The 26,726-nt window shown below is 45.6% G+C and overlaps 1 protein-coding gene and 1 long non-coding RNA gene across 5 annotated transcripts in view; one reads left to right on the top strand and one right to left on the bottom strand.

The window, feature by feature from the left end:
* Window positions 1-1,822: 1,822 nt before the first annotated feature.
* Window positions 1,823-11,591, bottom strand: MCFD2 (multiple coagulation factor deficiency 2, ER cargo receptor complex subunit). Its single transcript, XM_033838586.2, has 4 exons — window positions 11,478-11,591; window positions 5,633-5,793; window positions 4,696-4,855; window positions 1,823-3,320 (listed from the first exon to the last, which is right to left on the bottom strand). The coding sequence occupies exons 2-4, from the start codon at window positions 5,779-5,781 to the stop codon at window positions 3,192-3,194; spliced, it is 438 nt and encodes a 145-aa protein (XP_033694477.1). The 5' UTR covers window positions 5,782-5,793; window positions 11,478-11,591; the 3' UTR covers window positions 1,823-3,191.
* A 53-nt stretch (window positions 11,592-11,644) lies between these two features.
* The window catches only part of LOC109551131 (uncharacterized), a 31,341-nt gene continuing 16,259 nt past the window's right edge, over window positions 11,645-26,726 (top strand). For 2 of the 4 annotated variants that reach the window (XR_004521811.2, XR_012325709.1), the window contains exons 1-3: window positions 11,645-12,117; window positions 14,246-14,293; window positions 15,625-15,789. This is a non-coding gene — a long non-coding RNA (uncharacterized lncRNA). Of the gene's footprint in view, window positions 12,118-14,245; window positions 14,294-15,624; window positions 15,790-16,718; window positions 22,934-26,726 lie in introns of those variants that run through there. The other 2 variants (XR_012325710.1, XR_012325708.1) reach the window with 2 other exon arrangements.

Genomic DNA, 26,726 nt, shown 5'->3' with positions numbered 1-26,726 from the left:
CCTTCTCTAGTGCCTTCTTAAAACTACACACCTCCAAAACTCTCTTGGGGAACCGCAGGTGAAAAAGCAAGTTTGGAAGCAGCTGTCCTCTGGTGGTCTCTATCCCCACAGCCCTGCACACTTGCTGGTGCCTCTCTTCTCTTTTCCAGATCTTTCTAAGGAGGGAGGCATAGCTAATGGCTTGGTGCCTTGTGTGTGCCAACTAAGGAAATGTGGGAGGTGGTCAGTTCTCCCCTTTCTCAGGGGGATTAACTGAGGCCCAGTGAAATCAACTGTCAGGAGGCCAGGTGAGAAGAAAACTCCTTTGGTCCGATTTCTACTTCAACATTTTTGTGTCTTTCACCACTGCATTTAATACGACCCTTCATTTCTTCTCTTCTGAGAATTCATTCACTCGCTCACTCATTCATTCAGCACTTAGACTGAGGAATATAAGAAGCAGAGAAGAGGGAGTTCCCCGGTGGCCTAGTGGTTAGGATTTGGCACTTACTCTGCCGTGGCCCGGGTTCAATCGCGGTCAGGGAACTGAGGTCCCTCAAGCTGCGCGGTACGGCCAAAAAATAAAAAAAAAATTAAAAATTCAGATTTAAAAAAAGACAAGCAGAGAAGACCCACTGATGCGAGCCCCTAGGGGTCGTAAACTTCTGTCCAGCCCCTCAAGCTCCCACTCTTCCGTGAGAAGGGGCCCTGACTCTTCAGCCAGGCTGAGGAACAAGGGACTGACCATGTTTAGCTCCTACTCTGTGCCAGCCACTTACTTGATGTTTTATATATTTTCTCTCACTTTGTTAATACTCTTAACCACTCTGTGGGGGTAAGCTTCATTATAGTTTTAGATGAGAAACTGCAGTGGCGAGAACTTCAGAGCGTAGCTCTGCCTGAGTCCAAGGCTTGTGCTGTTAGGAGGCGGCCTCTCTCAAGTATACTTATCTTCACTTTAGAGATAAAGAAACTAAGGTGCAGAGATGTTTCTTATAGATTCTGAGAAATCCTTGAGGTGAACTGTGAGAAGGCCAATGCCTCACAAAAGGGAGAGGAGATAAAGGGGGTATGAGAGGGAAGGGTAGACCATGCTCTGCCCCTAATGGTGCAGGCCCCTCTCCCCCAGGGAAATTTCCTAAGAGGAAAGGTAGGCTAACGGGACCGCAGAGGCCAGCGTGGAATAATTTCAAATAAGAGCCAGCTGTGGAGGAGGAAAGAGGTGTCTGGTCTGGGTGACTCTACCTTGTAAGAATCGGCTTCTTGCTCCCCAGCTGCCTCACTCCCTAGCTGCCAACAGTGCGAGGTCCTTTCAACCGCGAGCCTGCTCTCTAGGTCCATCCGGAAGGGCAGCTCTGGATGAAGAAGGGGTTTCGGGCAGGGGGTGGGGCTGGGGGGGAGGCAATGGTAATTTCTTCCTTTGCTCACTTTTCCATTGGCAGAACAAAGTGTCGTTCCCAAAAAGCCAGGGAAGACTGTGCTTTTTGCTTGGGCCAGGGAGGCTTTCGATAACACTATCTAATTAAATTTTCTGGCAAAGAAAAACTAGTCACCAGACTCAAGGAGAAAACCTTGTATTCTCCTAAGCTAGAGAATGCAGTCATAATCTGAACTTGGCCAGAGAAGGAAGGTCCAAAAAAGTGATTTCATTCAGAGGAAAAAATGCCTAAAAGGGGAAAGTGACTGTGAATCCTGGGAATCTACCCCTGCAGAAAGGAACAGGGTAGCGCCGGGGTGGGCCCCAGCACCCGGGAAGGAGAAGGCACATGTAAACTTCTGCATTAAACCAACCGACCCTTCGTGTGGTAGGAGAAGCAGCCTATGTGGACAAAATCAACTGCTCTTTCTTTTGTTTCATCGGTTTTATTAGTCATATATCCAGAATTCATTATATAAATCTTTCAAAATACTAGACTTTGCAAGAATAGTTTACAATTCAGCTCTGATTGCACAAATACTTGACACGAAACCATTTTTACAAATACTTATTTTTCTTGAAAGAATACTTTGGTACAGAAAATAAGTCTCTATATATCTTACAGCAAATTGTATGCAGTTTTTTTCCCATTCAACCATCATTTCAGGTTTCCTATCACAGCACATGCGTCACATCCCATAAACCAAATTATAATCTGCTGCCGCTGCTTGTTTTCAATTACTATTCACAATGTTAAGAGTTTTCAGGCTTCTTTTTCTAATCTTTCCTGATCTGAAAGAATTCACGTATTCAGGCTAGAAGAGGTAATTTAAACAACATTCTTTCTAAATCTAACTTGCATTGGGTTAATCACTGTGCTTGGTGAACAATCTTTACACGTCTCACTTACGCTAGCCCAGCTAGTAGCTCACCCCTGCTGTATCAAGCAGAAGGGATAAAGTCCTTTTATTCCTAAGAGCTTCTAAACTGCGAACCAGAACCCTAGATACAAGAGTTAAATACAAATATTTAGAAAGCTGTAACATTTGCTAATGATGAGAAGTAGAGAACACTTTTAGACTCGAGGTCTCTCCTAGGTTGAAGAAGACATAAAAGAAAGCGTAAGGATGTGGCAGTAGTTTTATAAAATATTAAAAAACTGAAAATGGTGAATCACTTAGGTCAGTGGTGTGCTGTTTCCAAAGTGCCAGGAGATACAGAATCTTAGACTCTGTGGCTAGCTGAACTATTTGACATTCTTCGAAATAGATGCTGTGGCTTTGAAATAGCCTAATAAATACTCCCTTGGCAAGAACAAGTAATCATTTAGGCCAGGGGAACTTTACAGAATACTGACCATGTTTCCTGAAGACAGGACCCACCAGGGAAAACATGTGGCATTCATTCCATTCCTTCAGTTGCTGAAAAGTGTGTCCAGTTAGCAAGAGCTTGTCTTACTCTTCAGGTAGCATGAATTAAAACCAAGAGCCTGGCAGCATTCTCCAGTCTAGTTCCTGAGTGCTCAGCTCCAATTATCCAATATTCTTAAAAGGATTCTTTAATCAAGCCCTTGTCCAATAAGAGATTTAATAGTACTTGGGGACTACAGTATGTCCCATTTCTCTGCTTTTTGATTTCTCTTGATTTCTCTTTCTCACCCCAGTGTAACCAGCTGCTACAGGTTCAAAATACCGTAGCAGTATTTTGGAAATGAGTTATTTTGCATTACCGAAAGTGTCTGATCACATTATAACGGTTCACATTTGCATCTAACTGGGAGGTGGCCACATCGTGTCTACTGCAGTGATTTTGCGAACTCGGCATAGTCAATGTATCCGTCATTGTTCTTGTCATCGTCTCTCAAAACACCATCTATTAAGTTGATCAGTTCATCTTCGTTCATTGGTGTCTGTTCATTTCCTTCCTACAAGGTACAAATTAGACAAGGATGAGCGGCATCTTTTACTGGAAGCACTTGGTTAATGTCCAAAATAAAATGTCAATAAACTCCTTCAGATGTAGTATTTCTACTTCCAGGAATCCACAAACCACATATCAGATCCAGAGTCAATTCATAATAATCCAATTTAGAAATGATTTTTGGCAGTTAAAAGGACGATACAATCAAAGTAAGCACTCGCTTATTTGTTTTAAAAATTACTTTTCATTCTTTTCTCATTACAACAGTCATACGTGTTCATTGTAGAAAGCTGGGTCCACACAGAATTCTGAGCTTCAGAGATTCCAGGACCCACAGCCCCATCCTAGAGAAAAGCTCACAGCCCAGGCCCTCCTGAGGGTCAGCTCTGCTAAAGTGGAAACAGTCCACGCTAGACAACATCTCAAGGTCAGAACAAGACGAAGAAGGCACTGCCGACCAGTAGACCTCATCATGATCTTTGAGGCGAAGGCATTTCTGCTCACAGGGCTGAGCGCTGAGCTACTGCTGTTCACGTCCTCAGCTGATTCTTCCCCTGCCTCCTCTCCCACGTCCCCCTTCCCTCTCCTGCCGCCACCAGCATCCTCGCCTGCCAGGGCTGCTGGACCCCAGTCCCTCTGCCTGGCGTCCGCCCGTATGCCTCCCATAGCAGACCCTGCGCTCGTCATGCCAGCCTCCCGTGCGAGCCCTAGCGCTCCCCGCAGCCTTCAAAGCAAACCCCGCCAGGCTCAGCTCACAGCCGTGCGAGCACACGCCCTCCCCAACTTTGCCTCTCCTGCTCTCTAGAGATTACAGTGTGGCACAGTGGGACAGACATTAGATCTGGAGACGTAAGATCTGAACTTCAGCTTCCTTACCTCTCAAACTGGGGGCAATAACAAGGCCTGCCCCTTCCTGCTCCCAGGCTACTGCAGTGATCAGACGAGATCTCTAACCTGCTGGAAAGTGCTTTGTAAACTACGAGCACCGTACTCTATCACCCAAACCCTCAATTATCACCAAATCCCTTGAGCCCTTGGTCCCCTGACTCGCCATTCTTCCCAAATGAGATAACTTCTCCCCTGTTCTGCATTTGGAATGTGGTCTGTCTTTTAGCTGGTTCTCAGATGCTGGCGTGCAGCAGAAATGCCAGCAGCACTTGCTAAAGATAAAAGGAAAGCTCTGGGGCTTCTGCCTCAGCCCGTCACCCTGTATGAGAAGGACCGCTGAACAGGAAAAGAGGCAGAACAGAGGGTGAGCAGAAAAAGGAGAAGCAGCAATAGTGTTGCACAAGGACGGGGGAGGTCATCAAGTTCGGGGACTGAGTTACCGGAGGGAGGCTCTTCCAAGCTGCTGTCTACTGAGCCATTGCCTGACCTACCTCCTTATGGACATGAGTGATGGCTGTGGAGAGTTCTAGGCCGTCAAGCAAATTATTGCCGTCATAATCATGCATTTTGAAATAATGGAGCTGCAGTTCTTGTGGGGACATCTCTGCCTCTGGTTTGTTGACGACACCTTCTAGATGCTCCATGATATGCCTAAAGACCAACAGTGAGACTCAGACCACTTGGTGGCGATGCTGGGATCCTACCAAAATCTTAAGGACTCTGAAACGTTCAAGATCTTAAAGTTCATCCATCCCAGAAAAACAAACATCAACAGTGGCAGACCACACTCAGGGAAGACAGATACAGGCGAGGCCCTGAGAGGAGCAGGGGAAAAACAAAATCAAATAGTTCATTTGTTATGCTGGCAAGATCATGGGTGTTTTTCCTTTTTATTATTAGAATATTGTTATAGCATTTTGGGGAGCTATTAATTTTTTTTTCTTAAACCAATTTAAGGATAACAGAGTATAATGTGTGAGGCTAACTGGCCCAGGGCAAAAGTGGCAACAAATGATTCAATGTTTGAACATGCCAATACAAAAGAAAAAGGTCTTGTCAGAAGCAAGAAACCTTAGCTCTATTTTGGACTCTGCAACTACCACTGTGTGTGTGTGTGTGTGTGTGTGTGTGTGTGTGTGTGTGTGTGTGTGTGTGTGTGTGTGTGTGTGTGTCTGTGGTGAAAGGGAGAAACAATGAATTCAGGCAAGTCATTTATCCCTTTTGGGCCTCCAGATCCTCCATCTGTGATATGATGGTGAAAAAAGAATACCTGACTTACAGGTGGCCATAAGGAATAAATATCATCCTTGGAAAATGTTAAGGGGTCGCACAAATAGTAGAAGGAAAGTTGGGCAGCGCTTGCCTTTGTAGCTGGCTGCAGCTGCAGGTGGGGAGGCCCCTGGACCACAGCCCCGGCGGAATACGTACTCTTGGTCATGCACTGTGCTCTTATCCAGGCCCACGCTGCTGGGATGGGAGAAGCTGGCCCCGGGCTCCTCGGCCCTGGCACCCAGGGCACAAAAGGCCCAGAGCAGGGCGCACAGGAAGGGGGTTCTGAGTGGCTGCAGAGATCTCATGGTCACCGGTACCTGGGAGGTGGGGAACACAGAAGATGAAGGTGAGAACACCAGAACTGAACTGAGGTTCTTTCAAGACTTGACACAGCACGCTCCTGGGAACCTGGGTGAAGAAGCAAGCCTGGGAAAGAGGAGGCCTGGGCCCAGGACAGCTCTGACGCCAGACTGCAGGGTGACCTTGCGCTCTCCAGGTCCCCATCACTCAAACGGGAGGGCAGGTCCATGACATTTCCTGACGCCCCTTTGGAACACCAAGCAACTTGATGACAGCTTACAGGGATTTGGAGAGTATTTCTGCCTACAAGCAGCTTATAGTCTGGCGAGAGAAATACTTCCTACTGAGAGCACGAATCAAGGCACAAAGTGAGGTGTACTAAAGAAAGATTAAACCCTCTGAGAGTTCAGAGGAAGAAGTTTCCTTTGGGTGAGGGAAAGCCAGAGAAGGTTAACAGACCTGGGGATACTTCAGCAGGGCCCGGATGGATGGGCACACAGTGGATGTGGAGGGACTGAAGGACGAAGGGAAGGTGCGAGCAGAGGGGCAGGTGCAGACAAGTGGGAGAGAAATTCCGAGTGGTTGAGTCAGGCTGGAGCTTAGAGGGTATGAAATAGACGGAACGGTAGACAACAGGCTGCAGAGGTTGACCAGGCCGTGCTGGATGTGGTTTTGCCCGCTAGGCCAAGGGGGCTGAAGTTTCCTGGGGATACATGGGAGCCACTGAGGGTTCATGAATGGGAGACGAGATCAGAGCTTGGTTTCACAGTGGCTCAGCTGGCAGCACAGCAGGGAAGGTATTAGGTGGAGTGAGTCCAGAGACGGGGGTTGAGGGAAGCAACGGGGCGGGTCAGATCAAGGCCCGCAGTGGTGGACACGGAAAAGAGGACGTTAACCCTTGCCTTGTCCACCTCCCAGGGCTGTGACGGAGGCAAGTAACTGAACCAGGTGAAAGAGCGCTGGAGAGGAGAGTTCCATAGGAATTAGGTTCCGTCAAGTACTTCTGGGGTTTAGCTAGACTTGGAATCATGGTCAACAAGAAGACACAACTGGCTACACAGCAAGCTCCCTGAGGGTAGGAGTGCTTTGTTCCCATCCGTATCCCAACCAAGGCTCGGGCCTTTACTAACTGCTGTTAAACAGAAAGTCCTGGTCTTTCCAGGGGCTTACAGACTGACCTCAAAAAGGAAGGTGAAGGATAGCCAGGAGACCTCCATACAACACAAAGGAAACACCTGACTCACACATTCACTTCCCTGGATAATAAGGGCCAGTGATTTCTAAGGGGCCAGCTGCAGCCAAAAAACCTAGAGCAGCGAAGAGAAAGCATAAGGTACCAGTCAGACCCTCGCACATGCCACAGAGGGCTCAGCTCTGAAGCCGTCGCCACCTCCACTGAGGTGTTACAGCCCCTCTCACCCGTCCTGAAAGGCTCTGTGTAGGGTAGGACCCTGGGAGAATGCCATTCCCACAATGTTTAAGAAAATTTCCCAAACCCACTTTGCTGGATATCAGCAGTATCCTCCCGAAGGAGACAATGGTCACTGGGATGTATAACTTCTAGGGTATAAAAAGAAGCATCTAGTCTCACAACTGAATAGGGACATCATAATGCAATCGTCATAATTCATAACAGAAACAGAAAAAGATGTTCAATATATACCAAGAGAAAAAGAGCAGGCTACAAAAATCTGTAAAGAATAATTCATTTTGGGGGAATTCCCTGGCAGTCCAGTGGTTAGGACTCAGTGCTTTCACAGCTGTGGGCCTGATTCAACCCCCGGTTGGGGAACTTCGATCCCACAAGCCGTGTGGTACAGTCAAAAAAAAAAAAAGAAGAATTCATTTTTGTAAAAACCAAAACAATGTACGTATATTTCTCATACACAGGACAATGACTAAAAACTATTAACAAAGATTATTTTCTGAATTATGAGATTAGGAGTGATTATTATTATTTTTTTTTTTTTTGCCCATGCCATGTGGGATCTTAGTTCCCCGACCAGGGATCTAACCCACGCCCCCTGCAGTGGAAGCTCGGAGTCTTAACCACTGGACCACAGGGGAAGTCCCCAGGAGTGATTTTGATTTTTCTTCTCTTTACTTTTCTATTGCTTCTAAAATTTCTACTATAAACATGTTTTGTCTTTACAAATATGTATTTAATGCAATTCAGCCCATAATTTTGTTCCAGACTATATGGATGGAATATAAAGGGGGATTCCAGTTAAGTCTCATCTCTACAAAATAATTCAGGAGCAGCCAGAAACTACATCCCAATCTTACCAAATAAAAGTGTCCAGACCCTGATGAGGCCACTGTCACTGTACCTGGTACCAGAAAACAAGGTCTCAAGTTACTCTCAGCAGAGACTGCCCCAACTAGAGCAGAACAACTTGTTCTGACCACACACCATAGAGTTCTGGGACAAGAGGGACCAGAGGGGGAAGCCAGCTCCTCCCAAGTCTTTCAGATTCATATGCATTAGATGTCTCTTTCTCCAGCAAGCCTTCTTCAATTCCAAGTCTGGCTTCGGCATTCTTCCCATATGCTCCTAAGTGATTCCCTTCAGAAGGGTCCTGTCCATCGCTGACAACAGCTGTGCACACGACCTTGAACGTGCCTGATTACCTCTCAGTACCCCCTGCGGAACTGGGCTCTGTGAGGCCGGGGACTGCGTCCACATCCCCAGCACTGGGCACAGTGCCTGCTCAGACGCTGGTGATTCTCAGCCTGTGTGCCACGGTCCCCGGGAGCTGGGGGCGATTACCACCTTCACAGATAACGCTGCCAAGTTCTGATGTCAATGTAACTGAGGATGAAACTTAGCTTCGGAGGCATCTATCAGATAGAAAAGCTGAGTGGTCATCGGACCCATGGCACCGTTTCCTATAACTATGTGGTTGGATACTTAGTATATCAGATAGGGGTGGGGCAGGCGGGGGAGAGGTTCTATTTAAATAACACCAAGAAGCAACCCAGTGCTTGAGTCCAAATTATCCCCTCTTCATAGGAGACAGGATAAAGGTCAAGAACCATACATTTTGGACTTAGCCCATTTTGGTCTGCTGTGGCAGGTTTCTAACCATTAGACCACAACAAAAGACAAATCTACAAACACCGAAGAGAAACTCCCACCTACAAGTGCTACAGGAGCACAGGGAATCTGACTGCCACTTAACAAATTAAACCACTCACATTGAAAAGGAAACATTAGCAAGTCCCTTCCACCGCAAGAACAAGTTGCATCATCCAACTACTTAGCTCAAGGCCATAAGCAAAGAGCTTGGCAGATAAGCCCCAGGAGTTCCTGGGCTCACTGGCCTCTGAGAAATTAAAGGCTAGGCTGGAGAAAAATCCAGAGGAGAGATTTCTGAGAGAGTGGAACACAACCATTGAGACACCTTTCACAAGGAGAAGCGTCATTCCTGGGAAGAAGCGCTAGACCACTGATGGTAGGGAGCTCCCGCAGTGCCCTGACTGTAACTGGGCTTCCCTCACAGCTCCAGCAGCCTCTTCCAGTCCCAGAGCATTTGTTCCCACTGTTTCCACCTGTCCGTCCTCCCTGTTCCTTCCAGGCCCAATTCAAATGTCACCTCTGTGTTCTCCCAGCCAAGACCGACTGTTCCCTCCTCTGACCTCAGTTTGCAGTCTCTCACACTCACTTGGCCTTAACATATGGTCACATATTGTACTCCGTTTGTTTTTCTCTTTTCTCTCCCTCTCTGAAGACAGGGAACCTATTTTCTCTGCTTCTCCTTTACCCTAGTGAATTTATTACCAAGTGCTGAGCTGACCTGGCATAGCACACCTTCACTCTGAATCAGGGCAGTGGATCCTGCAACCTAGGTGTGTTGTTCCCTATCACAGAGGATCTGACTACACTAAAAAAAATAACTGGGCTTCCCTGGTGGCGCAGATGTTGAGAGTCCACCTGCCAATGCAGGGGACGCGGGTTCGTGCCCCGGTCTGGGAGGATCCCACATGCCGCGGAGCGGCTGGGCCCGTGAGCCATGGCCGCTGAGCCTGCACGTCCGGAGCCTGTGCTCCACAACGGGAGAGGCCACAGCAGTGAGAGGCCCGCGTACCGCAAAATAAAAAAACAAAAAAAACCTTCCCTTTGGAGCCGTCCCACCAGTGGTTTGGCCAGGCCCACGCTCATTGTGTCTTACCAACACCTAAGAGTTTGCAGCGAGCCTTCCTCCCATAAAAACCACAGCAGCTGCTAGCCACTTTCCTCTCCTGCTGGGGCCCTCAGCTGAGAATCAACCTCAAAGCAGCCACACATCCTGTAGCCAGAGGTGATGCCAAAGAAAAACCTGACTGGCATTTCCCCATTTAAAACTACCATGGTCCTGGACTGAAAGCAAGAAAAGAACCAGGTTCCTAGGCAAAGAAAGCTCTACATGGGTTGGGGATTGAGAACTGGTTCTGAAAAAGCAGGCATTTAATAACTTGATCTCTTTGTTCATTTGGGGAGCCCAGGGAGCTGCCATGCTTCATTTATACATTTAGCTAACACTCTTCATTAACAGCTTGGTGCTGCACAAGGTTCTAAGGAAAGGGCTGTGAACCAGACTGGCTCCTGTCACACAGATTACAGCCTGCTGGAAAAGAAAGACCAGTTCACGCAACAGCCCTGGGGTACCACAGAAGCCCCAACCCACACCTGGGTTAATGCATGAAGGATGATTTTTCTTTCAAGGTGCTAAAGGACAGCATCTCAAGTAGAGGGAACATAATGTAACAAACACCTAAGCCTAGAAGGAACTTGATCCAATCTGGGAAATAAAAAGCTTTCAATATGGTTGAAGACACAGTATAGTGGAGATGGATGAGTTAAAGTAAAAAGAGGACAGGTCACGAAGGGCCTTGTAAGCCCTGTTCAAGAGGTTATAAGAGCAATGGGAATCCACGGAAGGGCGATAAGGGAATGGGGAGAGGGGTCTGGTGACGTGATCAGATTTCTGTTTTAAGACCATCACTCTGGCTTTCCACTACATAACAAACTACAGAGGATGGAGAAGGGATACAGGGGACCAGTCAGGAGGCTACTGAGTAGTCCAAGGGAAAGATGAAGGTGGCCTGAACTAGCTAGAGCAGAGGAACTGGGCGTGGAGAAGTGGGTGTATCCCAGAGAAATTTGTGATGAAATCGATGTGGGTGGGTAAAGAGTGTAGGAGGTGAGAATGATGCCCAGGTTTCTGCTTGGGCAACTGGGTGGATGGTGGGTGCCATGCCCAGACAGGGAATACTAGAGGGGAATACAAGCTCCCCCTGCCTCCCCACTCCCCTGGCACGGCCTGGCCAAGCTCGCCCGCCCGACAGGACCTGTTTATTGTCTCCCCCAGAGAGAGATGGGGTACAGGAGCAGATGGAGAGCTACGACTCAGGCCAGCGCGCAGGTCCACGGCAGGTCTCCAAGAGGGCAGAGATTGGCCCTGATCGGGCCCATCTGCCCCGGGGGAGAGGCTCTGCTCCTAGTCAGCTAGCTTCCCGGACCGACTTGGGGTCCGATACCCTCACCCAGGCCGCTCCTGCCTCCCGACCTGAGCCAGAAGCCCCGAGACCCCCAAAGGGACGCCGGGATCCCGCCCCGCTGCGGACCCCTGAATGCCGTCCCACGGACTTCCTCCTCCAAGGTCGGGTCACAGGCCTCACAGGCCGCAGCCAGATTGCGGCTGCTCCCTGGTTCACTCACCCTCGCAGCTAGCAGTTGCCAAACAGCCTTCTCCGGACACGAAGCCCTACGGCGTGAGCCTCACCAGCACCCGTCCTCAGAACGCTTTTTCTCGGCCCCGCCCCACCCCCGTCCCGCTGTGCGCACGCGCACCCCTTCCGCCCGCCCATTGGCGCCGCGGGCCCCGCCCCTGCCCGGCGCCGGGCTGCTGGGCTGATTCCGCGTGTAACGGGCTCAGGCCCAGTAAGGGCTGGGCGGAGGCGTTTCTTCTGCCTACTTTCCCGAGGGCGACACTCGGTTGGGCCACCTGAACCCCCAGAGTCCCCGCAGGTTGCTAGGCAACCCCGGAAGCCCCCAGGGACGTAGTAGGGCGAGGACCTAAGGTGGCGAAAGCGGATGCAGCGGGTGTCAAAACTGGCTTTCCGCTCCAACTCCACCTCCACCTCCACCTCCACATTTACAGGTTCCTGGGTTCCTCTGACTGCAAGTTGGGAAGAAAGATAATAGCGTAAAGGAAAAAAATGTTGCGTGCCATTCCAGTTCTACAAGGATCAAGCCATTAGCCACTGCAATTGACCACCAACAGTGTGCCCCGAGGGGAATTCAGGATGGAGGAAAACAGGAAACTTTCTGTACTTCGGATATACTGATCCTTAGATAGGTAAGATGCATCTCTAAGGAAAAATTCCAAATAACCCCAGGAAATATGAAACTGCCGGAGTCTCAGCCAGGGACTGAAGAAGATGCAGGGACTTGGTTGAGAGGACCATGTCGGGTGTCTGGGAACTGGGAGAACAAGGCACCCGGGCTTCCTATCTTTTTATGTGTTGGCAGAATGAAGACATAAACATGGATGGTGAAAACATGGTCTAGGATCAAGAATCACTTAATAGCTTAATAGCCCAGAGAAGGTACTGTTTTTCCAGTGAAGTTCAGAAATCTTTATTTCCTCCCTTCCCTGACCTTGTGGCAAGAGAGCAGGGGCTTTGTAGGATAGAAGAAACCCTATTAATTCCAGGCTCCTTCCCCTGAAGTTTGAGTTAGTTATAGATCTAGTTCATTTTTCAGCCCTCCCTCTGCCATGCATCCATTCTACCATTTGCTCATTTATTCATTAATTCAGTAACATTTCTTGAGTACCTCCTAGGTACTAGGCACTGTGCTAGGAGTTACCAGAGAAACAAATACAAACAAGATATGATCTCTTCCTTCAACAAGCTCAGTGTCTGATGGATAAAGCATTCTCATTCTATTTAACCAACGCCTACACTTTTTCTATGGATCTTATCCTCTGTTCTCTCTCTCTCTCTCTCTCTCTCTCTCTCTCTCTCTCATCACCAATTACTCCCCCTCTAATAGCCCATCCCCACGATCATATAATCTTGCTCTGGTTTCTTCCCCGCTACACTGCTGAAACTACATCTCCATGCAAATTCAGTGGTGCTTCTCCTCTGTTTTTACTTGCCCTCTCAGTACTATTCCTCACAGTCAGCTATCCCCACTTTGAAACACGTTCTTCTCTTGTTTTCTGATGCCATGTACTCTTGGTCCTCCTCCTACTTCACTGACTATTCTTTCTTGGGTTCTTTTCACTGACTTCTCATCTTCTGCTCAACCTGTAAATATCAGAGTGCTTACTGTTCTATCCTTAGTCCCCTTCTTTGTCTCCCTACCCACTGTCCTTCTGTGATTTCATCTGGTCGTATGGCTTTAGCTGCCATTTGCAAGCAGATGACTCCAAAAGGTAGATCTCTAACAATGACCTCTGCCTGTAAGTCCTCACTCCTCTAAACAACTGCTTACTTGACATCTCCACACGAGTGTCTAACTGGCATCGCAAATTTAACTTGGCCCACCAAAATATTCATTTTCACCCCAAAACGTGTACCTCTCTGTTTTTCCCATTTTAGTGACTATCACTGCCATCCATTTAGTTGTTCAAGCCAAACTCGAGGAGCCATCCTTTTTGCCCCCTCAACTTTATTGAGGTATAATTGACATCCAGGAAACTATCATCTGCTACCTACCTTCATTCTTGCCCCATTTTATTCCGTGAGTCAATTGTTTAAGCCATTTATAGGTGAGCGTTCTATAACTTGTAGCTGAACCCATTCCTAACAGGCAAATAACTTGGTACCAGAAGTAGGACACAAGAAAAACAGATACTAAAACGTGAAATTGGCTAACAGAAGGTTAAGGTAGCCAGTGGTAAAGACTCTATTCCAAATGGAAAGTTGGTGACCTACATGTTAAGCAGTAGTTAAACTGTTGAACTGCTGTCACTTGCTGGACCTTGGGAAAAACCCACATGCCATCCAAAGTTGTATTGCGGGAGAAATCTCAGGAACAATACAGAACATTCATGACTGTTGGCTTTTTTTTTTTTTCCTTTTTTAAGTAGCTTTCAGCAAAGTCCTTCAAGAGAGTGGCAAATCCAGATTAGGGATAACTGATTGGAAAGCAGAGATTAAAGAAAATAAGGCCTTGGTGGGAAAGGAACATCTTACCTGCAGTTTACAACCTAAATTAGCTGAGTCCCACAATTTGGAGACTTGCTGGGTTGAAATAAATAATTTTCTTTAAATACCCAAGCTGAAGCCAGCACAAATGGAGACAGGGAAGAGGCAGCTTTATCAGGAGAGAAGATGGAGGCCCAAGGTAGCAAAGATGGACTATAGGTGGCTTCTGTACCTGCTGTGTTTTGAATTGTCTCCACTGCAATTAAGCACACAGATACCAGCCCCTAGAAGACTTAAATATTCTAATAGTTGGCTTTGCTTGTTTTGCAGAAAGAAACATTTGAGGTATACACAAGAAACTAATGAAAGAGAACAGAGGTAAGAATAAGACCTCATTTTATATCTTTTTGTTTGGCTTTAATTTTTAAAAAACCAAGTAAATATATTAATTATTTTGGGGGAAAATATAATCTTTCATTAGAAAACCATTTGAAGACTCCCTAGATAAGTTATTTGATTGTGATTACTCATGTATGGAATTGACCAGAAGCCTAACAAATGATTGAGGCAATCATGTGTCCCTAAAATCTCAAGCCTGGTCAATATTGGTCTGTTCCTGTTTAAACAAGGGAAGGGCTGCCAGATTTCCCAACAAGAACTTAATACACTGCCACTGACTGGGGGATACTACGTATTTTTCCATTCTTTTTTTCTGAAAGGAAGTATTTATTATTTTTTCACATTGTGCATTGAATGTGTTTCCCTGTATTTTTTGTTTGGTTTTGTTTTTTTACATTTTATTGATGCACGATTGTTTAGAAAAAACACACTTCTGTTTCCCTTTACTCACACACACAATACTTCTGACAGCAGATGTGTGGTTTTTCCCCACACCAAGCAATTCCTTACAACACCAGCTGAGTGTCCTACAATGCAATTCAATTCTGACACTAACTGAAGTTAGTACAATCCCCACAAGTAAAGGGCTCAGCCCCATAAGACTGCCACCCACTTCAGATGCCAAGCACAATTAGTAGGTCCCCAGGTTACCCATGACTTCTGTCCGACTTTACAAATTGAAGGCTCCCGTGACTCCCTCCTGGGATTTGATCACTTGCTAGAACAGCTCACAGAGCTCAGGGAAACACTTACATTTACCAGTTTATTATATAACACAGGCTATCATAACGGGTACAGATGAACAGTCCGATGAAGAAATACATAGGGTGAGGTCTGGAAGGGTCCCAAGCACAGGAGCCTCTGTCCCTTTGGAGCTGGGGTGCCCCATCCTGCAGACACGTGGATGTGTTCCACCAACCCAGAAGCTCTCCAACCCTGTACTATTGGGATTTTCATGGAGGCTTCCTCACATAGGCGTAATTGATCATTAACTCAACCTCCAGTCCCTCTCCCCTTTTTGGAGGATAGTGGGTAGAGCTAAAAACTCAAAGTGTCTAATCATGATTTGGTCTTTATGGTGATCAGACCCATCCTGAAGCCATCCAGGGGCCCACCAAGGGTCACCATATTAGAACAAAGGACACGCCTATCACCAAGGAAATTCCAAAGCATTTGGAACCAGGGTCAAAGGCCAAGTATTAGAACGAAAGATGCTTCTTATCACTTGTGAAATTACAAGTGTTTTAGAAGCTCTGGGCCAGGAACCAGGGGCATATATGTAAATATATGTTTTTTTTCTATTATTTCAGAATAGTATACACAAAAGTACCCATACAGAAAAGCATACAGCTCAATAAATTTTCGGAAATTGAACACCCCCATATAACCAGCACCCAGATCAAGAAACAGAACATTACCAACACCCTAGGAGACCCGCCTGTGCTCCCTTCCAGGCACCACCCTCTTCCTAAAAGGTAATTGCTATCCTGACTTCTAACACCACAGAGCAGTTTTACCTGTTTCTGTATTTTCTGTAAATGGAATCCCACAGTACATACTCTTTTATCTATGGCTTCTTTTACTCAACATTATGTTGAGATTCATTCATAGTGTGTAGATTTTGAGCATTCTCATCTCTGTATGCTATTCTCTTTTCCCTTCTACTGTCAGTGGATATCTGGGTGGTTTCCAATTTTAGGTTGTTACAAATTATGCTACTTCAACATTGTAGAACATGTCTTTTCTTGCACAACTGTTCAGGTCTCTGTCAGGTATTAGCCTAGGAGTAGAACTGCTGGCTCCTGGGAATGCAGATGTTCAGCTATATTAGGTAGTGCCAAAAGGTTTTCCAAGTGGCTGTGTCAGTTTACACTCCAGCAAGAGTTCTATTGGTCCCCATTCTCTCCAACACTTGGTACGTCCCATCTTTCTCATTTTAGCGGAAAATGAACTTGTCTTAGCTTAAATCATCCAACCATGAGAAGCCACATCTGGACCTGAAAGGGGCCTGCACGGTACACAGAGTACCTGGACTCCCAGCTGTATGTAGGAGCTGGCTGGGACTCTAGGATTACCTCCTCTATGGAGTGAGCTCCCCGCATGTCAGATGTGTATGTGAGAAAGAGGGATGCGCATGGGTTTCAGGTAACCGAAGAGCTACACCAGGCCAACGCGGATGAGTTTGAGTCGGTGGTAGCCCAGTTTCCATTTTCAACACCCTTCTCTCTTGTCTGTCTCCACAATGAAGGCTAAAAAACGTTGAACACTCACTTCCCCATCTTTTCTGCAGCTAGATGGCTAGGTAACATAGTTCTGGGCAATGAGACAGAAGGGGAACTTGGGAAATCTTGCTTTTCTGATAAAAGAGACAAGTGACGGGTGCAGACCTTTCCCCTTCCTCCAGCCCTGAATGGGGACGTACCGTCTCAGCAGTCATCCTCAATCATGGACGGAAGTGGGAGAGAATTTAGAAAGGCTGCCCTAACGCTGTGGGCCACTGAACCAACACCAGCAGCTGCTTACTTCCGGATATCCTGTTATCTGCAGAGAACTCCTATTTGTTTAAGCCACTCGAAGACAGTTACTTGCAATCCAAAGCATTCTCACGTGATACAGAGGTCCAGCAAGATGTGGACTCAGATGTGAACTGGATTTATCAGTGTGAGGTCACTGGGGGCTCAGAGAGCAGTTTACGTGGAGTGCTGGGCAGCAGCCAACGTACAGTGGGTGGTGAGTGGCTGGTGGGAAAGACTGGGTACGGCAAGTATGGGCAAGCCTCTCATGCTTGGCTGTGAGGGAAAGGAAAGTAGTTAGAGGGGGACACAGGATCCAGAAGTGTTGTCTTTAAGGTGGAAGGCCTTGTGCATGTTTAAATCCTTTCGGGAAGGAGCCAACAAAAATGAGACTGTAAAGGGCAGAATGGACAAAACTGAAAGAACAAGGTTATTGAGGAGGCAGGAGAGAATGGATACAAAGCCCAGATGGGTGTTAGCCTGAAATGTGGGAGGCATGGCTATTTTCTGAGAGAGCCGTGATTGGGGGAAGGGCAGGTAGATTGAGTGGGTCAGAGTTTGAAATCATCATTGTGTGTCTGGGAAAGCAAGCTGCCTAAAGGAGATAGAAGACTTCCTGGCCTGAGTTGAAGGCTCAGTTGAAATTGGAGATTGTTCATTTAGAGTGGTACGGTCTGCATAATTATTTGATTATATACAATGGTTAATGTACATTTCATGAATTTTAATTTAAAAAATTTTTGCATCTAAGTTACACATGGATGTGGCTAGAAAAAAGTAGAACAGAAAGTTGTCTAATAAAATAGCAAGTTCCTCTCTCTCAGTCACCAACTCTTCCCCATCTCGCTAGCTGCTGTTTACGACCACACTAGGGTTGGGTGGGGGGATGGACTGTAGTAAGGGGGATAAGGAAGTTGTTACGGCTCTGCTCTCCCCACTCCATCTGACTGAGTGCCTTTGTGTGGCTCCCCTGCTGAACCCCTCACTGCAGTCCCCCTGACATGGGTAGCACCTCTCTTTTGGAAGGCTCGTGGTCCTCTCTCAATGTCTGGTTTTCCCCAGCTGTCCAAGAGATACTCTTCTGGGCAGAATCCCTTTAAAAATGATCCCAAGCTGGTTCAACGGCTCATGACTTGGGTTAGGTTTGAGAGGAGACCAGGGTAGAGTCCCCACTTTCCCTTGGGTGTTTTTGTTTGTTTTTTTTTTTGCGGTACGCAGGCCTCTCACTGTTGTGGCCTCTCCCATTGCGGAGCACAGGCTCCGGACGCGCAGGCTCAGCGGCCATGGCTCACGGGCCCAGCCGCTCCGCGGCATGTGGGATCTTCCCAGACCGGGGCACGAACCTGTGTCCCCTGCATTGGCAGGCGGACTCTCAACCACTGCGCCACCAGGGGAGCCCTCCCTTGGGTGTTTTCCAGGAGGTGGCAAGCCCCGTGGGGCCCAGTATGGAACCTGAACAATGGAGAAGCAATTCTGAGAGTGATGTGTAGGAAGATGGGCCTGAGAGCATCCTCAAGCCCTCAAGCCCTCAAACCCCAGCATGGTTCAGCCAAAGGAGGCAAGACTTCCAAAGCCCTCCAAGAGGGCTAGTGTGAGAGCAAAGCACACCAGATGAGACCTGGGATGAGGAAGATGCAAAGCAGATCCACCTGACAGAGACAGGCCATGGCAGAACTTTGGACATCAGTGGCACATGCAGAAAGCACAGGGGTGTCCTGTCCTGGGCGTATTTGCCTCCAGAGCCATTCCTCACTCTTCCCCTCTTGTGTTCTGCATCACAAGCAGGCTGACCCCAGTGGGTTGCATTTCCTAGCCTTCCCTGTCAGCTGGCTTCCTGCTGGCTCAGCTAATAGAGAGTACCAGCAAGGGATCAGAGGATGGAAGGAAGAAGCTGCCTCTACTGGGAAGGGAGACCCAGTGAGTTTTAGGAATGCCAGGTACTCAGATTGAAATCCACCTAGATTCCCCCATCCTAATTCCCAAGGTCCCATATGTTCTTCATCAATGCCATAACTTTCTCGTAAGAGACAGGATTCGTTTTGTAAACAAAAAGAACAAAGGGTGTCACTCATCCCCTTATACAAAGGGTTAAGTCGTAACCCACTATAGTTGTCCACCAGCGGTGCACCCTGAGCAGAATTCCCGATGGGAAAAACATGATGAGACAGTCTGTGCTTTGGATACACGGGACCCTAGATAATTAAGACGCACATTTGAGGAAGAATTTCAGTGATCCCAAATTCTTGCATCTTCCCAGACATAGATATCTATTCTTTGTCATTAGCAGTAATCTTTTACGAAGATGTATGCTTGACTATAGGTATTTCCCGGCTGAAAAATTAATATATATATATATACCGGCTCTGCAAGGCTCCGGACGTGCAGGCTCAGTGGCCATGGCTCACGGGCCCAGCCGCTCCACGGCATGTGGGATCTTCCCGGACCTGGGCATGAACCTGTGTCCCCTGCATCGGTAGGCGGACTCTCAACCACTGCGCCACCAGGGAAGCCCATTGTGCATTTTCTAAGTTGACAGTTTGTAAATTCATCTTACATTATAATATAGATTACCACAGTATCAGACGCTGCATCTGGATTTTAGCTGCTTGTGTTCAGGAGCTCTAAGACAAAAGAGATCTTTTAGGACATTTTTAGAGGCTCTGACTCACTTGAGGCAAGATTTTTAAATTCTGGGTTGGTGACTTTTTAAATTAATTTTTAAAAAATTCTCCATTCATTCATAATGACCCATCACTGTTCCTACAGAGCATGAGTACTAGAGGGTACGTGCAGATATTCCAAGGGTGCTCAGGCACGGGTAGTTTTAGAGATTACTTTCCAGCCTGTCCATTTTTCTATGCACTCCATTAACACTGACCTGCCTGATAAGGACCTGCCTTAGAACATCACACCATTTGTCCCTTTCACAGTCATGTTCCCTCCCCCATTTAAACAATGAAATGCCACCCTGAATCTTACTAAGATGCATTGTCCCAGGGTATAAGAACCTCAGGATAACCACAAAGGGGGCAATTCAAAATACTGATGTCAGTAAAATCTGCTTAATCTGGGCAGTGGGGTAGGGTTTTGTATTTCTCCGTCTCTTATTCATACTTCTGATAAGGGCAAAACATGGTGCTAAAAGTTTGGAATTCTGGCTTCTCTTGGGATGTTCTTTTTCAGCTATACTATAAACTGGGGTGCTGGGAATGATACCCATCTGTATTTAATGACCCCACTTCTTCCATCCCTGACTATTATCAAAGAACACTTAACTCCTGACGAAAATTCCCACAACTGTTGGTTTCTTAAACTTCTAAGTATATGTAACTCCCTTCTAACAAGTCAAATGCATTAGCATTTTTTAATACCCCTTTTGTCTCCCTCTCCTCCCCCATCATGTTGTTCTTGTTTGGAATTTTTTTTTTAATAAATTTATTTTATTTATTTTTCTATTTTTGGCTGCGTTGGGTCCTCGTTGCGGTGCACGGGCTTCTCATTGCAGTGGCTTTTCTTATTGCGGAGCACGGCACGCGGGCTTCAGTAGTTGTGGCAGACGGGCCTAGCTGCTCCGCGGCATGTGGGATCTGCCCAGGCCAGGGCTCGAACCCGTGTCCCCTGCATTGGCAGGCAGATTATTAACCACTGCGCCACCAGGGAAGCCCCTGGAATTTTTGACATTAGTTATTTTGGATAAACATTCTCTTCTTTAGTCTTAGCTTTTTAATTTTTTTAAACAGCAATAAATTTATCAAAATATTTGATCACCCTGACATCTCATATCTCTTGAAGGTTCTCCTGGATTTGTTTCTCTTACATAAACACTTCTTTTAAAGGTATTTTCATTGTGGATTTTTGTGTGTTAAACTTCTGAGGCCTTGTGTGCCTGAGAATGTTCTTATTACTTTCTCTCATTGAAATGAAAATTTGGCTGTGTTGTACATAAAACTTCAGGTTCGAGCTCTTTCCCTTCAGTATATAAATAAAGAAATAAATACATTATCATAAGAAAAGCGATCTTATGATCATCTAAAAAGATGGGGGAAAAAGGTGTTTGACAAAAGTCAATACCTGTTCATAATAAAAATGTTCTGCAAGCTAGAAACAGAAAAGTAGTCTCTCAACCTGATAAAGGGCATCTATTAAAAACCCACAGTTGGGACTTCCCTGGTGGTCCAGTGGTTAAGACTCCGTGTTCCCAATGCAGGGGGCCCAGTTTCAATCCCTGGTCAGGGAACTAGATTCCGCATGCCACAACTGAAAAGATCCCGCATGCCACGAGGAAGATCTCACATGCGGCAACAAAGATCCTGAGTGCTACAACTAAGACCCAGCGCAGCCAAATAAATAAATAAATATTAAAAAACAAAAACCCACAGTTAATGTTCTTGTAGCAGAAGACCGAATACCTTGCCCCTAACATCAGGAACAAAGCAAGGACACTTCAACACTTCTATCGACCATTTTAGTAGAGCTTTAAGCCACTGCAAAAAAATATATAAAAGCCACACAGATTGGAAAGGAAAAAGGAAAATGGTCTTTACTCACAGATAACATGATCATGCAGATAGAAAATCCTTCTAAGGAATCTACAATAGAACTATTAAGTAAATTCAGCAAGGCCACAGGCTGCAGGTCAATATACAATAATCAATGTTATTTCTGTATGTTAACAATAAACATGTAGAAAACGAAATTTTTTAAATACCATTTCAACAGCATCCCAAAACGTAAAATACTTAGGGATAAGTCTAATTATTTTAAGCACACTTTTTAATAGTCTTGAAACTGAGGGCAGTCAACAATTAGAATCCTTGAACTATAACTTGCTTAATAAATAATAACTTGTAACCTGCCTTCACTAATCAAGCTTGCTTTAATTGTTCTTGCAAATTGCATACCCTCCAAGCTTCATTGTAGCCTGGGCAATATATCATAAGATTCCTTTAACCACCCCCTCCAGATAAAACCTCTGACATATGGGTCGCTATAGTAATGGTTTCTTATTTTATTTTTTTTATTATTAAAATTTTTTAATTTTTTAAAATTTTGTTTCATTTTTGGTTGCCTTGGGTCTTCATTGCTGCGTGTGGGCTTTCTCTATTGGCGGCGAGCGGCGGCTACTCTTGGTTGCAGGGTGCAGGCTTCTGATTGCACTGGCTTCTCTTGTTGCGGAGCATGGGCTCTAGGTGCGTGGGCTTCAGTAGTTGCAGCACGCGGGCTCAGTAGTTGTGGCTTATAGGCTCTAGAGCACAGGCTCAGTAGTTGTGGCGCACGGGCTTAGTTGCTTCGTGGCATGTGGCATCTTCCCAGACCAGGAATCGAACCTGTGTCTCCTGCATTGGCAAGCAGATTCTTAACCACTGCGCCACCAGGGGAGTCCCAGTAATGGTTTCTTAAGTTGTTTTTCAGGAACATGGAGTTAGTCTTGCCCAGTTCAAACTGGTCAAGCACACTGACCATTCAACTGGGCCTGTGCAAGTGTCGGATGGATAACCTATTGTTGTCAGAGGGACAAAAACTCCATCATCAGATAATGCTAATGCCACCATTTTCTGAACACGTGTCTCATGAAGAAGCATGTAACTCAGATACACCTGCGCGGAACACTGATTACTTCACCTTTTTCTTATCTTCAACCCCCTTTCCCCATGCCTCAGACCACCCTGCTTCTTTATCCTGTAAATATCCCAAGCCCCTCACCTTTAGGGAGGCGGATCTGAGACTTGTTCTCCCATCTCCTCGCTTAGCTGTCTCGTGGATAAACCCTTTCTCTGCTGCAGACTTCCATGTCTCAGTGTTTGGCTTGTTGCAGAGTGGGGCAAACAAAGCTGGTTTTGTAATAGTCTGGTAATTCTGTTCAATATTATCTGAAGTTATTGTGGTCTCGTCCTGCTGCTGTGTTTATTCTTTTTGCCTCTGTGAAAGCGTACCTCAGAGACATTTAGTTATCTGCATGCAAACGATATACTTGCTTATTTTAAGGAGAATAGTCATTAGGCTGTTGTCAACAAAAAGGGCTTTATAGGGCTTCCCTGGTGGCGCAGTGGTTGAGAGTCCACCTACCGATTCAGGGGATGCGGGTTCGTGCCCCGGTCCGGGAAGATCCCACATACCGCGGAGCGGCTGGGCCCGTGAGCCATGGCTGCTGAGCCTGCGCGTCCGGAGCCTGTACTCTGCAACGGGAGAGGCCACAACAGTGAGAGGCCCGCGTACCGCAAAAAAAAAAAAAAAAAGGAGGGGGGGGCTTTATAAGAGAAAAGAAAAAACTACAGACACTCTAAGCACAGTGAGTTTTTGGATTCTTTCCATTTGATATTTGGGTGGGGGGAGGCGAATTGATTAGCTGTCATCTAGCAGAGTCTTATCTGTGAAGTGTGCTCCTGAACGGGTTGCTTAGGCTAAACAAAGGAAATAATTTCAGCCACTGACAGATTCTTCTGACAACTTGAAGATTTTAACTGTGGAATATTCATGCCGGGCCAAGGCTACCATGTTAGGCGAGGTCCATACCACTTCCCTCCTCAGAATTTCTCAGTTCTCACTCATGGTGATTATTTCCTCCCGCATTTTGTAAGTTTAGATGATGAGCTCATCTTTAGTGGGGTTTTGTCTGTGGGAATCCTGTGTGGTCCTAGTGGAGAGTATATGCCTTTCAAAGAGATTTTATATTTGCTTCTATCTGCTTGGTATCCATTTTTAAGTTAATTTTTCAACTTTTGGGTCCCTGGTTTCTATAGGTAGTATAAGATTGAACTCTAGACCTGAGTAAGGGCAGACTATAATTTTAAATTCTCAGGGGAAATTTTTTTAACCAAATCAAGAGGCTCAACCAGGAGATTCTCTGTTTCCTTGTGCATTTCTGCAGTTTTGTTTCTGGTACCTGCTTTCACCAAAGTTACAGCCCTTGCAGAGTTCTAACTTTATGTGAAAGCATCGAGTCTATCTCTTCATTCTTGTTAACCCAAGGCCTCTTCTGTTGCTATATGTCCATTAAAACTCAAAATCCTTGGATCCTGAGACAGTAAACCCCAGGGAGGTCTCCGCCTCACCTTATCTGACTCCCGCTCTCCCCTACCCCACAATTTAACTCCCTCTTAGTTTTGTGACCACTGAGAATGTTCCCTACTTTCTTGTGAGCTTAGCTTTCCAATGAACAGAAAGCTTTATTTATTTTACCAGCATTTTAAGGTGTTTTGAAAGAAACAGAAGTGAATATATTTATGGAATATATTCATATACACGAAGAAAAATATAGAACATATTGAATACAAATGTTTTAAATTAGAATATGTGACAGTAATATCTCGAAGAGTATCCTGAATAACACATATTCCCTGTGATACTCGTAAAAAATACCTGAATATTCATTGGATATTTTCAAGAGTTAAGTTTTTGGTAAATCACACATTTGGCAAATTGGGAGTAGCTTGGACATTGAACTAACTGATCCTTCTGTGAACTGGCCTTTAGGGATCTGGGCTGCTTCCAATCAGCTTCCAGTACTTTTTTAAAATACAGGTCAGTTCAGTACACTGCACTTGTTTTTCAGTAAAATGCTGACACGTGTCTGCTCAGAATAAATTAACTTGACTATATCAACTGACTTACTTGGTGGAAAAAGGCAATTCACAAACCAGTTCCTATGCTGACTTTTCTCCGGACTTTCCCCCAGATTCCCACCATTACGGTTTAATCTTCTCTAAGTAACATTAATAATTATTTTCTTTTCTCCACCCAATCTCTCACACAGTTTTAATAACAATAAATGAAGGGATAGACTCGTGAATGAAGCAGTTAATCAAAGTTTTTCCTGTCTATTTAGTATTTTTTTCTTCCAGTTTTATTGAGATATAATTGAGATATAGAGCACTGTGTAAGTTTAAGGTATACAGCATAATGATTTCGTTTAACATATACCATGAAATGATTATCACTATAACTTTAGAGAACATACATCACCTCATATAGATACAAAATTAAAGAAATAAAAAATGTTTTTTCTTGTGATGAGAACTCTTAACAACTTGTCACATATAACATACAGCAGTTGTACATCACGCTGTACATTACATCCCCAGTACTTATTTATCTTATAACTGGAAGTTTGTATCTTTTGATAATCAATTTTAAAAGAATGGTAAACTTTTAAAATTTTATTTATCGTAGTGACACCTGTTGACCTATACCTGAAATTCTGATTATTATAAATATACTGAAGAACGCAATGATAGAAATAGAGAAAAGAAGGATGAGGCAACAGAAGCATTTTAAAAAGTATTAAATTGTACCTCGTTAAAAAAAAAAAGAGAGAGATTGTAGGAATTGAATATTGAAAGCCAAAAGAGCTGAAATGTAGGACACAGACAATATTAACATTGAGTTCAGAGATGAATGAAAGTGAATTCTAAAACCCAGGTGGGAGGGGAAGGCTTTACAGAGTAGGTGAGTGTTGAGCTGGAGCCCCTGGGTATTGATTCAGGAAACTAGGATCCTTACAAGCCATTGGCTAAACAAACCCAATAAACTATAGGTTACAGCCTGACTATTCACATTATAAAAGTCTCTTCCTATAGAGGGCATTTTTTATGATGATCATTTCTGCTTTTCTAATAATATTTAATTTTACAAAACTTCAATTGATAACGTTACTTTCCAGCATCGCAGCCGCTGCACGAACGGAGGTAGTTACTTGTTCTGGAGCTTTCCCAGCCACAGTGTTTACTCCAAGCATTAGCTCAAACCCTCTGCTTAGTCATCAGTTGTTTCACTATTCTTTGTAAGTAATTAGGATAAGTGTTCTCAGGGTCAACAGTACACTCACACCACCCTTGACATGGATGAAAGGAATGTGTTAAAATTAAAGGGACTTCTTTCGACAGAGCATGCTTTTTCAGAAAAGGGTAAAGGTTTGAACCCTTCTGATCCTTCTGGAAGAATGTTAGATTTTAGGGGCTGCCTTACATGCAAAGAACCATGCAGAGTGTTTACATGAACCTCTCTATACTGATTGATGGCTCAATCTTTACTGTTTGGAGGTAGAGTGGGGGAAGAGGAGATTAAAGCAGGTCCATTTTAGATGCCGTCCTTTGGGTTTATTACCAGAATTGCCAAGAGGATTTTAATAAACAACTTTCTCCCATCCAAGTTTAAGGAGAGAGTTCATTGTAAAATGCTATTGTGTACTTTGTCTTATTTTTCTTGGAAGGTCCTTATAAACTTGCTCCATATCTGCTCAAAATGCTTCAAGAAATGCTCATGGGCTTCCCTGGTGGTGCAGTGGTTAAGAATCCGCCTGCCAACGCAGGGGACACGGGTTCGAGCCCTGGTCCTGGAAGATCCCACATGCCGCGGAGCAGCTAAGCCCGTGTGCCACAACTACTGAGCCTGTGCTCTAGAGCCTGTGAGCCACAACTACTGAGCCCATGTGCCACAGCTACTGAGCCTGCGCTCTAGAGCCCATGCTCCACAACGAGAAGCCACCGCAATGAGAAGCCTGTGCACTGCAACAAAGAGTATAGCCCCTGCTCTCCGCAACTAGAGAAAGCCCATGCACAGCAACGAAGACCCAATGCAGCCAAAAATAAAAAAATAAAAGAAATGCTCACATACTTTTTATCCTTTGTGATCAAAAGCTTTCCTCTGGTGTTCTGAGTGGCTTGGCGAGGCCAATCCAGAGTCGATCAGAGATATGTATTATTTACACCTGCAACCTATGATGGACGGAGACCACATCTATGTACACACTGGGGACGGGGACTTCCCTGGTAGCGCAGTGAATAAGACTCCACGCTCCCAATGCAAGGAGCCCGGATTCGATCCCTGGTCAGTAAACTAGATGCCACATGCATGCTGCAACTAAAAGTTTGCATGCCACAACTAAGGAGCCCATGTGCCAC

The sequence above is a fragment of the Tursiops truncatus genome, chromosome 14, assembly GCF_011762595.2.
Source record: "Tursiops truncatus isolate mTurTru1 chromosome 14, mTurTru1.mat.Y, whole genome shotgun sequence".
Taxonomy (NCBI): Eukaryota; Metazoa; Chordata; class Mammalia; order Artiodactyla; family Delphinidae; genus Tursiops; species Tursiops truncatus.
This window is presented reverse-complemented; position numbering and strand designations above follow the sequence as displayed.

Coding starts and splice junctions, on each gene's coding strand:
- MCFD2 (XM_033838586.2), bottom strand. CDS start 5,781: ATGAGATCTCTGCAGCCACTCAGAACCCCCTTCCTGTGCGCCCTGCTC. Junction 4,856..5,632: donor AGCACAGTGCATGACCAAGA/GTACGTATTCCG, acceptor GTTGGTCTTTAG/GCATATCATGGAGCATCTAG. Junction 3,321..4,695: donor TCACTCATGTCCATAAGGAG/GTAGGTCAGGCA, acceptor TGTACCTTGTAG/GAAGGAAATGAACAGACACC.